This window comes from Coenobita brevimanus, chromosome 72, assembly GCF_032717465.1.
Source record: "Coenobita brevimanus isolate Jiangsu-jjx chromosome 72, ASM3271746v2, whole genome shotgun sequence".
Taxonomy (NCBI): Eukaryota; Metazoa; Arthropoda; class Malacostraca; order Decapoda; family Coenobitidae; genus Coenobita; species Coenobita brevimanus.
In genome coordinates, this window is record NC_137025.1 from 2,139,140 (window position 1) to 2,152,500 (window position 13,361).

Here is a 13,361-nt window from a genome sequence, read left to right on the forward strand (position 1 = left end):
ATCATAATCATCATCACCACCACCACCATCACCATCATCATAATCATCATCACCACCATCATCATCATCATAATCATCATCACCACCACCACCATCATCATCACCATCATCATCCACTCATTCCTTTCCATCCTTTCTCCTCAATCACTCAATGCTAACATCTCCGGACGATTTTGAGTAATTCAGGTGGGATTTATACAGTGAGGGGATTAATCAAGCCTCCTAATCCCCTCCCTATCAAAATCCCTCCTCTTATACGCTGAATAAAATCGTCAGGAAGGAAGCAAAGATCAAGACCATCACATACCACCACTTGGGTACAAAGATATATGATAATTTTTTCCGATTTATTTTCTGTTACTTTTTTGTTAACGACTGTAATGCTCATGGAATCACACTTTTTGCTCCCCCCTGTACCGACCTTGAAGGGGAAGAGTTACCGTGTGTGTCAAAAGTGTGATGTATTGTATATGTTTTGTTTGATGAAGGACTGTTTGGTGCGCGGGAAGGTGAGACGAGGCGTGTGTGTGTGCTGGGTTGCGACAGTGTGTGTGTGTGTGTGTGTGTGTGTGTGTGTGTGTGTGTGTGTGTGTGTGTGTGTGTGTGTGTGTGTGTGTGTGTGAGAGAGAGAGAGAGAGAGAGAGAGAGAGAGAGAGAGAGAGAGAGAGAGAGAGAATTAGCCTACATCTATCTATCTATCTATATACCTAGGCTGCTTCCCCCAAGGAAAGGGAGGTAGCCGAGACAGGATGACTCACTCTCCATTTACTCATCCATTCAAACACATTCATTCGCATCTTAGCCCCAAAGGGGAGAACGGACAGATCCTCACCGCACCGCACCGCACAAGGGTCAACTGGGCAATGCAATCAGTGACATCCGCAGCAGGGCCCGACAGCAGAACTGGTTTACCCCTGCCACATCATAACAGACCCATCCCCTTACCCGCACCTGACCTGACTAGCTGATCAGACCAAATGCGGGAGAATATCCCCTCAGGGCTGCGTCATCACTTATTCATTCACAATTTCTCTCCATTTATTTCTGTCACGCACAGCCACTCTTCCTTGCTCAACAGACATCCCTCTCGCATCCAGCGCTCTCTTCACACTGTCCATCCATCCTATTCGTGGTCTTCCTCTCAGCCTTACACCTCTCACATCAGATCTAGTTATCTTTTTCACCAATCGCTCATTATCCATTCTCTCCATATGCCCAAACCATTGCAACACCCTCTGCTCAACTCTACCAGCCTACATGGACGAATAAATAAACAGATACACCTAGATAGACAGATAGATAGATAGACATTACAGAATGATCGAAACTTCGTGAGAACTTTAATGGGCTCATGTATGTGTATGTAAGTATGTATGTATGTACGGGTAAAACTTACGTACATTTTGAAATAACTAGTACAAAGGATGCAAATATTCTCTCCCTCTCTCTTAAATTAGAACACTTCCACCATCTTCCCTACTCAGTAACGACTCCTGACACAATACACCACCCTCCCTCACGTATCCCCCTCTCTCTCACCCTTCACCTTAATCTCTCTCTTCCATTTCTTGTCCCTACTCATTAACAACTCCTTCCTTTGACACGCCACCACCCTCTCTCAAATATACTTCTCTTATTTTCCCTCCACCTCGCTGTCTTCTTATATCCCTACTCAGTAACGACCCTACATTTCAAAACATCTCTCTTCATATTCTCCACTATTTCCCTCCATCTCGTTCTAAGTCTGCTTCTCCTTCTCCCCCCCATCTCAACAAAAAATACTCCCAGTCAATCGTGCGTTGTTTCCTCCTGCTCCTCCTCCTCTTCCTCCGCCCCTTCCTCCTCCGCCTCCTTCCTCTCCTCCACCTCCTCCTCGCCCATTCATCACCGTTCTTCATTATCATTCTGGCCATTTATATAACGGTTTCACACTGCCTACAATCATATCGTTTACAAAAAATATAAATAAATAAATAAAAACACTGATGAAGAAAAAATTTATCCCACGCCCGTCCTTAATCTACAGGTATGGTCAAAAAGTCACACACCAAAGTTTATGCCGCGAAACTTTAATCCCTTGGTGCTGCGTGTGTGTCCATCTTAACGTCACCATCAGTTTAAATTCCTTGGGTAAATTCAATATGCTGACGTTCGTTTATTGCACAAGCCATTTTCCTGAATTTCGATTTGGATGTAGTTATTATTATATACCCTACTCACTTCACATATACTTCCTCGATAAAAAAATAGTCTAAAATAACTTACCTTGACAATGCTCGCCTTGAAGGTAATTATTCACAGCAATTATACAATAAATAAGGAAGAAAGGGAGGCAATGAATAATAATAACGTAAATATTCATACACAGGCGATAGGATGTATTCTATGTGGTAGTGGTATTTGCGGCAACTTTTCTTGATAAAACTTACATATTACAAATTCTCTTTTATTTACGTATACTTAGTACCAACATAATTTGAATTTGTATCGTAAAAGAGGATAAAAGTAAGTTGTAACCGAATAAGTCGCTGAGGAAAAATTGCTACGAAGTTACCTATACCCACTAGAATACAAACCGATGCCACAGAGGACAGAAAACGATGTACCCCCTTAAAAAAATAAAGAAAATGTGCTCCCTCATTCCCTCCCAACCGCCAAACTTCACACAAAACTTCCAAAATAAACACTAATGCACTTCCCTCCCTGCATGTGAAGGGCGTGAAAAAAAAAAAAGATGGCGAAAAAAGTGTAAATGAAGCACTTACCATGCAGTAGTCTTTATTGATCTGCTCCACGCTCTCCTCTTCCTCGTCGCTCCCGTCCCCCTCCTGAAGAAAACGGGTGGGCATCAGGGAAAACTGTGTAAACAATGGGTATTAAAGGGGGAACTATGGGATATGCGATTAAACGGTCATGTGTTACGATTACTAAGAGGAAAGTGCATGGATGGGCTATTTGCTGTTACTTCCTGTATATTAATGACAAAAAATAGGTGGCAATTGACCAAAATAATATAAACGATAGCCTGAAAGCGGAAATTAAGGGAAAATTATTTGAAATCATGCTTGGGTATTTAATTTCCTCGCCAACTGACTTCACTCTTAAAAACGACTCTCTTGAACCCAATAAATTCGGCTCACATAATTCAGTAATAAATTTTTAAAACGTAGTGGTAATGAAGAGGTTAGGTATATAAAATGGTGGGGAGGGAAGAGGAGAAGGTGGAGGTAAGGTGTGATGAAGTATATGGATGAGGGTAGTGAGGTTGTAGGAAGGGCAGAGTGACGCGGAGTAAAGGGTGATTCAGAAGTCTAGCTATGAAGAGACAGGGATAGATAAATAGATAGACAGACAGATAGATAGATAGGTAGACACATGAATGGAAGGATGGATGAAGATATAGACTGGTAGAGAGATAGATGAACTGATATGAGAGAGAGAGAGAGAGAGAGAGAGGGAGAGAGAGGGGGGGGCAGGGGGGGTTAGTGTGAAGCCATTAAAGACCTGAATACAGCATTGAGGACACTGAAGAATAGGGAAGGAAAGCCCCAGGGGGAGAGGGACAGGTAGGGAGTGGGGGAGAGGGTGAGAAGAGGCGGAGGAGGCGGGGGAGGAGGGGGTGTGAGGAGGAGGGGGTGTGAGGAGGTGGGGGAGGAGAGATGAGAGGAGGTGAAGGAGTGAAAAGAGAGAGAGGTGTGAAGGAAGGATGAGGCAGTGAAAATCGCTAATAATATGTGGTTCGGTATGGGATGGGATGAATTGGATTGGATTGGGTTGGGTTGGGTTGGGTTGGATTGAGCTGGATTGGATTGGGTTGGATTAGGTTGGGTTGGGTTGGGTTGGGTTGGGTTGGGGTGGGATGGGATGGGATGGAATGGGATGGGTTGGATTGAACTGGATTGGATTGGGATAGGTTAGTTTCAATGCTAAGTTTGCACCAGTACAAGATTACACTGAAGAGTAACGTGCAAAATAAATCGCAAACGAATACCAACTTCGAATACTACCAAAAAATCTACCTGGGCTGTGTACACCTGTGAATTCGCGTAATTAATGTTTAAATGTTTTCTATGGAAGGATGAGAGAGAGAGAGAGAGAGAGAGAGAGTAGAAAACTCCCACATCTCGGTTAAGGAAGCTCCCTAGCACCTCTTCCTAAGCGATTTATTTTTGGATATGGCTGGTTAATATCGCTTTGCACGTTATCTATGGAGAGGATGGCGATAACAGAATGACTTATGCCACACGTACGACAGTCAGGCGAAGCAAAGTAAGTCGCTTAGGAAAAGGTGTTAGGGGGCTTTTTTCACCGACGCGAATACGAGTTAAGGCACCAGAAACAACAGATTACTCATTGTTATATTTCGCCGTGCCCTCAGGCGTAATAAGCAGAATAAATCGCTTAGGAAAAGGTATTAGGGAGCTCCTTTAACCGACTAGAATACGAGTTAAAGCAGCAGAAATACCACACTACTCACGGGTATAGGAAAAACACCAGACACCTCAGGGATACACCAAAAAATACCAGACTACTCACGGATATATTCCACTGTGCTCTAAGATCGTCACACCACTGCTGGTAAGGCGCCCCACACTGCCCCACCCTCGACAGGAATTCACTCAGCTCCCGACCCACACCCGCGCCGCCCTCCACCTCCACGCCACCACACTCCAGCCACTCCTGAGGGTAAAGACGTTAAGGTGGAAGATAAGACGTCTAAGAAGATGAGAAGACGTCAAGGCAGAAGATTTGGACGTAATTCCTGTCACTCTCTCCATAGTTACTGGACTGTTTTTAACCCTATTACTATGAAAAGTCTCTCTAAGGCAAATAAAATACTGCTGAAACATTATGACGTATGTATATGAGCGGTGTAAAGAAACACGAGCCTGCGACAGAAGTTTGTTCCTGAATAGTTTCGGACAAAGGCTGTGCGAAACTAGTCAGAAATAAACTTCTGTCTCAGACTCGTGTTTCTTGACACCACTCATATACCAAATAAAATAATCAAACTGTACCCACACTAAACCAATAAAATAAAAAGTACCCACATTACGGCAATAAAATAATCACACTACTATACCAAGACTAAAAACAATACAATAATCAAACAGTATCCACACAAAAAAAAAACACACACAAAAAAAAAAACAGTACTAAGACTGAACCCCCTCCCCAAAAAAACATGAGAGGTCGTCGTGCTATGGGAATAAAATCGAATATTAAGGCGACGTCTTTCCCATTTATTCTCTCTCCTGGAAGATGATTTTATTCAACTTTAGAAACTAGTGACAAAGAAGAGTTTGCAAATATTATTCCATGGCAGCTTCACTTTGAAATGTCTCCCTTGCATTACACAAAACAATCCCAGAGTAGATCGACTAAAAAAAATAAACTGAAAAAGCATCTTCGTAGCAAAGGGATTAAAGCTACTTAATGTTCCTTCCAAATTCGAATTACACTCAGTCACACTCCTTTGGGCAGGTGTGGAAGGGTTTGAAGGAGGATGGACAGGTGCGGAAGGGTGTGGGAGGAGTATGGGTGGGTGTAGAAGGGTGTGAGGGAGTATGGGCAGGTGAGGAACGGTGTGGGGGAGTATGGGCAGGTGTGGAACGGTGTGAAGGAGTATTGGCAGGTGTGGAACGGTGTGAAGGAGTATTGGCAGGTGTGGAACGGTGTGAAGGAGTATTGGCAGGTGTGGAACGGTGTGATGGAGTATTGGCAGGTGTGGAACGGTGTGAAGGAATATTGGCAGGTGTGGAACGGTGTGAAGGAGTATTGGCAGGTGTGGAACGGTGTGAAGGAGTATTGGCAGGTGTGGAACGGTGTGAAGGAGTATTGGCAGGTGTGGAACGGTCAGGGGTAGTACGGGTAGGTGTGGAAGGGTGTGTGGGAGTATGGGCAGGTGTGGAAGGATGAGTCATGACTGGGGGTAATTCTAACATCCAATGAACTACTTATGAACTACCGTGATGTGCAGAGAACACCAAACGTACTAAGTGCCATTCTGACCTGTACACAGAGGAGGACGGCTCGGTGTGCAGCGGGGATGTCTACCACGATGTACACTGGCGAGTCAAAGCGTCGGTATCGTGTAGGGGTCACTGAAGACGACCTAGATGACCCCTCCCTCCGCTCCTCTCCACCTAGGCAGCACAGCGTTGGGTCGTCACACGCCCCACGCCCAAGGTACCTCGGGGGGGCAATGGGGGAGAGAGCAGGGGAACGCAAGCGGGGTGAGGATATAGAGTATGGCGAGTACGGAGAGCCAGGGGAGAGAAATGGGGAGGAGTTGTGGCGCTGGGAGACTGGAGAGACGTGGGAGGACACAGGAGAGGCGAGGGTACGTGGTGAGCCTGGGAGTGGGGAGGGCAGCGGGGTGGAGGAGGCCATATGGGTGGTGGGTACGTCAGGAGAGAGATGAGGGCTGGGCGGCAGTGTGAGAGTGGGCAGCCGGGTGGGGCAGGGAGGGGAGGGCTGGGGCGGGCCAGGCCGGGGTACATGAAGCATGGATTTTGACTGGAAGGTGACCCGGGGCACAGACCGGGACCGCTGTCGGAAAGGCGGAGGGTCGGGGACGTCCGGATGGTCTAAGGTGTCATACGAGGGAAGGTTTTGGAGTTGACGCTGGAATGCCACAAGCTCCTCCTCGCACAGTGTCAGGTCCGCCCGGGATTGGCAGATGTTTGGCGTGGACCCTGAGGCCGTGATGGCTCCATGCACACTCTTGGACCGCTTCTTGTGCAGGGACGAGAACCGGAAACTGCGCTTCTGGAAGAACGAGGGAGATCCTGAGGGTGTGGTGCCCTTGGAGGAGGACGAGACTGAATTGTGTGACTCAGCATTACGAAGCCGCACCGGCAACAGCTGCTGGAGTGTCATACTGACGTCCGTGGTGCTAATGGCAGCCGCTAGTGTGTCCCTCAACCTCCGTCCCGAGCCTGCTCCCACCCCCACCCCTCCCCCCGTCCCAGGTGTGGACGGCTTTCTGGATAGAGGCTGGTGGCCCTGGTGGCGGGGCGGAGCTTCCTCGCTGTTGGCTCGCATGACCGAGTGTGTGGGGCGGGGCCGGGCAGGGGGCTCCTCTGGGTAAGACCCAGCAAAATCCAGGGTGAGGTTGACCCGGCGACGTTTGCGAAGGGTGGAGGCATCGGTGTCGGAGGAGGAGGTACGGGAGCGTCCACGCCACACCTCCGACGAATATGATGTCCAGGATGACCGTGAGGCACAAGACTTCCACTTGGCGAGGTGCTGCATGGAGGTGAGAAGGCGATGCAGGAGGAGACGGAGGAATATTACCGGATGCAACACCAATGGGAGGCCAAGCAACAGACATGACAACACACGCTGCCCCACCGCGCCTGCACCCTCACCCTCACCACCACCACCGCCACCACCACCGCCGCCCGCACCATAGCCACGACGACCACCACGCACGCCCACACCAACACCCGCACCTGAAACATAAAAAAATCATTACCACCACAAACACAACATGGAACTTATCATCACTATTACTTTCATCCTCCTTCTCTTCACAATTCTAATCACCATCCTACATACTCACCCTAACAATCAAGACAAATTAAGTAAGTGGGTATAAGATTATCAACAATTTACCCATTCAGTATTAGGCTATGGTATGTTATGTTTTATTATGCTATGTGACTACTGTTGTTGTTAGGGGTCCAGGCTCTATGTGAACCCGGTGGACCTCAGGCTGACGTTGGCTGTCTCCTCCATTCTACCATCCCCCTTTCATGGGTGAGGAAGGGAGATGAGAAATGGGTGAGGGAGGGAGGATGAGGAATGGGTGAGGGAGAGAGGATGAGAAATGGGTGAGGGAGGGATATGAATAATGGGTGAGGGAGGGAGATGAGAAATGGATGAGGGAGGGAGATGAGAAATGAGTGAGGGGGGAGATGGGAAATGGGTGTGAGGGGAAGATGAGAAAAGGGTGAGGAAGGGAAATGAGAAATGCATAACCAAGGAGATGCCCCGCTATACTGACACCACCACAAACAAGCATCCCTCCAGCATCTATGACTACTAAAAAAATAAAAAGGACAACTACCTTTACAAATTACACGCTGCAGAACTACAAGATCAGGTGATGCAGACAGACACCTACAAGTTCCTACAATGTTATGTTCTGTTCTATGTTCTACTATGCTGAGAGAGAACATGAGTGATTACCAGTGGGCTGTTCGTTCCCCTCCATCAGCCAATCCATCGGGGTGCTGCTTCGGCCTTCATTCCCAGGGGGCGGCGTCACACCACACGCCGTACTCTGTGCCCACGAGAGAAAGAGGTTCATAAGTCACCCCTCACCCCACCACCTGCCATATGACACCCCTCTCTCCCCCCACCACCTGCCATATAACATCCCTACTACCATATGACACCCCTCTCTCCCCCCACCACCTGCCATATAACATCCCTACTACCATATGACACCGCTCTCTCACCCCACCACCTGCCATATAACATCCCTACTACCATATGACACCCCTCTCTCCCCCCACCACCTGCCATATAACATCCCTACTACCATATGACACCCCTCTCTCCCCCCACCACCTGCCATATAACATCCCTACTACCATATGACACCCCTCTCTCCCCCCACCACCTGCCATATAACATCCCTCATCCCTCTCACCCAACCAACATTCACTCCTTACATCCCAGTCTTCACCACTCACCACACACACCTCTCACAACCCCAACCAATCAAGAAATACATCTCTTCACTCTTCTCTACCAATCAACAAACACTTTTCACCTTTCCATCAATCAGTGGATCCAGCTTACATTTTTGGACCACTCAACGCACCTCAACTGCTCTCTCTCTCAAGCACATAGGCCTACACGCACACATACTCTCTCATACTCATCACACTCACATTCCTTACACATGCACACACACACACACACACACTCTCTTTCTCCCTCTCGCTCTCTCTCACACTCATACTCATCACACTTACATACTCACTCACTCACTCACTCTCTCTCTCTCTCACCTCCAGCGTCTTCAGGGTGTGCAGGACCATTCCCTCTACGGACATGCCCAGGATCCGCTTGCTGTGAGGGGCGGTGACCAGGGGCGGTGGCGCGGACGTCATCATTATATAGTCATCCTCCGAGCTCTCCCCCAGGGGCGTGGGCGGGGGGGCCTCGTCTGTCGGTGCGGGGTCGGGTTAGGTCAGCGTTGGGGCAAATTAGGTCAGGAGAAAGGTCGAGTTAGGTCAGGGTTGTGGGCAAATAAGGTCAGCAAAAAAGGTTGCGTTAGGTCAGGGTTGTGGGAAAATTAGGTCAAGGTGGGCAAATCAGGTCAGAAAAAAGGTTGAGTTAGGTCACGGTTGTGGGAAAATTAGGTCATGCCAAAGAGGTTAGGTCGGATGGGGTCAGGGCATGGTTGGGTGGGTATCTTTGAGTTATAGGGTAGGTTAGTTTGGGGTGTTGTGAAGCAGGTTAGGTTAGGTTTAGCGGGGGTGTAGATTAGGTTAGGTTTGGTTAGGCTGAGATGCGGTACAGAGGCTTAGTCCTATATGCAGTTAAAGTCAGATTTATTATCATTATTATTATTATTATCATCATTTTTATTAATACATCAGACTCTGGGATATATCGGACAGTCAGGTCATGCGGTAGGGTAATTCAGCTGAAGGTCTAGTCAGGCCATGGAACGGGGAGACAGGTCATGTGGGAGTGATGTCAAGGCATGTGACGGTGAGACAGGTCATGTGGAAGTGAGGGCAGGTTATGTGACGGCGAAACAGGTCACATGAGTCAGGTCAGGTCACAAGGTAGAGAGGTAGCTTGTTAAAAAAAAAATGAAAGCAAGTAAAAAAACAGAGATACATTTGATCAGAAATATCATATGGCACGAGGAGAACTTTACAACATATCACCGTTTTACGAGCCAGAGAAAAAAACAAACAAAAAAATCGCTTCCGGAATGAGAATGTATAATTAGTTTGCAGTTCTCATTTCACTTCATATGCAGATACGTCGGCCTGAGCTGTGTGTGACCTAGGATTGACCCCGTGACCTCCAGCTGACCTAGGATATCAAACAGGGAAGCTTGGGTGACTGAGTAAGCTGCCTATCATCACCTTTGACCTTAGTTACCGTGACACTTCAGCCTGAGGATTTTTATTTTTTTTTTAATACATTTATTATCAACACTGACAAGCGAGTTTATTTTTCCTACTGGTGGTTTCCTATACGGTAGGGTTTATAAATGATCTCCCAAGACATTAAATAAGATGGGTCCTTTCTTAAGAGGGACACAAGCACCTGGGGACAGCTAGAATTATACAAAACACGTGGGGAAAATGAAGGGGATTATTATGATCGACTTCTCACCTGCACTTCATGTACACCCCCCCACACACAAAAACCCTCATACACACACACACACACACACACACACAGATCCCCCAAACACACAAACACCCCTATACACACACAATTACCGACACACACACACACAATTATTTACATGCACACACACACACCTCCACACACACACCCTTCCCCTCACACCACACTCACCCCCTACACACCCACACACACACACACAAACACCCTCCCCTCCCACGCACACACAAACACCCTCCCCACCCCCACCCCCACACACCTACCTAGCAATAGATCATAGACGTTAACCCTGTGATTGACGCGGTGTTGAAGGCCAAGGTAGACGAGGGTGCGAGCGGCGTGGTGCTTGACGTAGCGGGCGTGACGAGTAGAGTGATTAGTGTAGAACCATTCGTCAGAGGGGAGGATCAGCTGAGTAAGGGCGTCGGGGATCTTGGCGGCGAGGAGGGCGGGGTGGTGGTGCGGGTTGAGGGCGAGGGTGGCTACAACTTGGAGCACCGCGCATAGTAATTGCTGTGGAAAAAGGAGCTGTTAGAATCGCCATGGAGAAACAGGGGAAGGAGTGCCGTCAGAATCATGAAACAACAGGGAAAGGGGCGCTGTTGGAATCATGAAGAGAAAGCTGGTGTGGAAAAAGGAAAGGTTAGAATCATCGCTCACAAATAACCGCTGCAAAATGAAGGACGATTAGAATCACCACACACAGAAACAGGGAAACAGGTATTATTAGAATCACAGAAAGAGTTGGTGTGGAAAGAGAAATCGTTAGAATCCTGGGGGGGGGGGGAATTACGTGGAAAGCAAAATAGTCAGAATCATCATTTTAAAACAGGTGCTTGGGGGAAGAGGTAAAAACAGAATCACCATACAAAAAGTTTCTAAGATAAGAGGAGGCAGTTAGAATCCTCATCACGAAGAAGTGCTATGGAAGCGATGTAGAGCCATAGCATTGTCTTTTCCCGCCACTGAGCCACCGTACGTGAAATATGCTGCAAAAGGACGAAAATCTCATCCTCGGCCTTCCCCTCCATCTCCCCACCACCACCTCACACACACACACTCTCCTTGTTAGTCTCTCGCTCTCCATCATCTCCACATTGCACGCTTTAATCTATCCAGCGATGAAATAGATGAAGGAATGGCGGACGGACTTAAGAAATAGATTGTACAGAGCCAAGAAGACAGGAAAAAAAAAAAAAAAGGAAGAAAGGAGGGGAAAAAGACACAGCAGAGGGGCTAACCAAAGATGCTGCCAGAGATCGAGCAGACTGAACAGCAGCCATTAGGTGACCAAGACCCGTATTTTCGTCGGTTAAGGAAGCTCCCTAACACCTCTTTCTAACCGATTTACTCTGCTTATTAAACGTTCCTACCGCATTCTGGCCTGCTTTAATCATTCTAATATCGCTGTGATCTTCATAAATAAGGTACAAAACGATACTAACCACCCGGATCTAAAAAATAAATCGCTAAGGAAAAGGTGTTAGGGAGCCGTTATCCAGTGTGAAAAATGCTATAGTACTTTCACCTTAACTTGGCAGAGATATTCGTCCTTTTGCAGCTTATATCACGTAGCTCAGTGGCAGAAAATTCCATGGCTTTGCATCCTTTCCCTAGCACTTCTTCGTGACTAGTACCATATTCTAGTGTTATATCTTCGTTACAGTTTTAGGCCACGGTGAAAAGTGAATAACAGGGTCGTGGGGATGTGTGTGTGTGTGTGTGTGTGTGTGTGTGTGTGTGTGTGTGTGTGAGAGAGAGAGAGAGAGAGAGAGAGAGAGAGAGAGAGAGAGAGAGGAAGGAAACCAGTGGAGGGCAGGGCAGGGCAGGGCAGGGTAGGGTGAGATACGGCTGGATCAGGCAGAGTTAAACTGAGTAAGGCTGGGTCGGGTCGGGTTAGGTTAGTTTTGTTTTGGTAAGGTTAGGTCATGTTAGATTAGATAAGATTAGATTAGATTAAAATAGATTAAAATAGGTTAGGAGCCCACCCACCGGATCGTGAGTGGTGTCGAGAGCGGTAACCAGGAATCTCAATCTGTTTTCCTCTACCAGTTGTGCTTGGATGGCGGGGCAGTGGGTCATGAAGAGCAGGACGCGAGAACTCAGGATCTGTAGACAATGCGACCGACACTGACGCAACCTGGGGAGAGGAGGAGAGTTAGAGAAAATAATAATGATCTCGGTCTATCTGTCTAGCTATATATAATTAGCTATCAATCTCACTAGGATCTGATAGTAAGGTAATGCAACCGACACTGACGCAGCTTGGAGGAGGAGGAGGAGAAAGTTAGACTAATAATAATAATACCGGTAATAACAATATAATAATAATAATAATAATAATAATAATAATACTCTCTCTCTCTCTCTCTCTCTCTCTCTCTCTCTCACTAGGATCTGAAGGCAGTACGATACTGTACTGACGAAATCTGTGAGTAAGAGAGATGGAGTTTCCACCTAGTAAGTCCCGCACATAGGGATTAGATCTTGATATTAATAATGATGTTAACGTGGCTTATCATCATTATTACTGCCATCATTTACTTTATTAACTTGTACTTATATTCATTAAAATTACTTAAACATCCACCCGACTATCTCATCTCAACCCCCGTACTCTCACTCCCAGCGACCCTCATCTCCACCCTCCTCTCTCTCTTCCTCCTTCCCTCTCCTCGCAAATGAAGCCTACGTAATTTAAACCCACTTTTCCCAAGTAAAAAACGTGAGGAGGAGGAGGAGGAGGAGGAGCAGGAGGCACGGAAGGGGGGCCCAGAAACGTTTTAAATATATAGATTCCGTGGCAGCCAATCAGGGCGCGCAGTGGTCATGACGTCACAGGTAAACAAACAGACGACTCTTAAAAGCGCGGGAGAGTTTGCAAACATCCCCTTGTGCTGCTTTGCAAACATTTCCTGCACCAAACCTGCTACTGGCGAAAAAAAGAAATGCATAAAAAAGATATATATACC

At 47.2% G+C, this 13,361-nt stretch overlaps 1 protein-coding gene across 1 annotated transcript in view; it reads right to left on the minus strand.

Annotated features, from left to right (window-relative positions):
* Positions 1 to 8,167: 8,167 nt before the first annotated feature.
* LOC145407227 (uncharacterized) overlaps positions 8,168 to 13,361 on the minus strand; it is a 7,925-nt gene continuing 2,731 nt past the window's right edge. Inside the window, exons 3-6 of the mRNA XM_080278262.1 lie at positions 12,382 to 12,529; positions 10,653 to 10,902; positions 9,027 to 9,184; positions 8,168 to 8,290 (exon numbers count right to left, since the gene is read on the minus strand). Coding sequence (XP_080134388.1) covers positions 8,168 to 8,290; positions 9,027 to 9,184; positions 10,653 to 10,902; positions 12,382 to 12,529 — 679 coding nt within the window. The remainder of the gene's footprint in view (positions 8,291 to 9,026; positions 9,185 to 10,652; positions 10,903 to 12,381; positions 12,530 to 13,361) is intronic.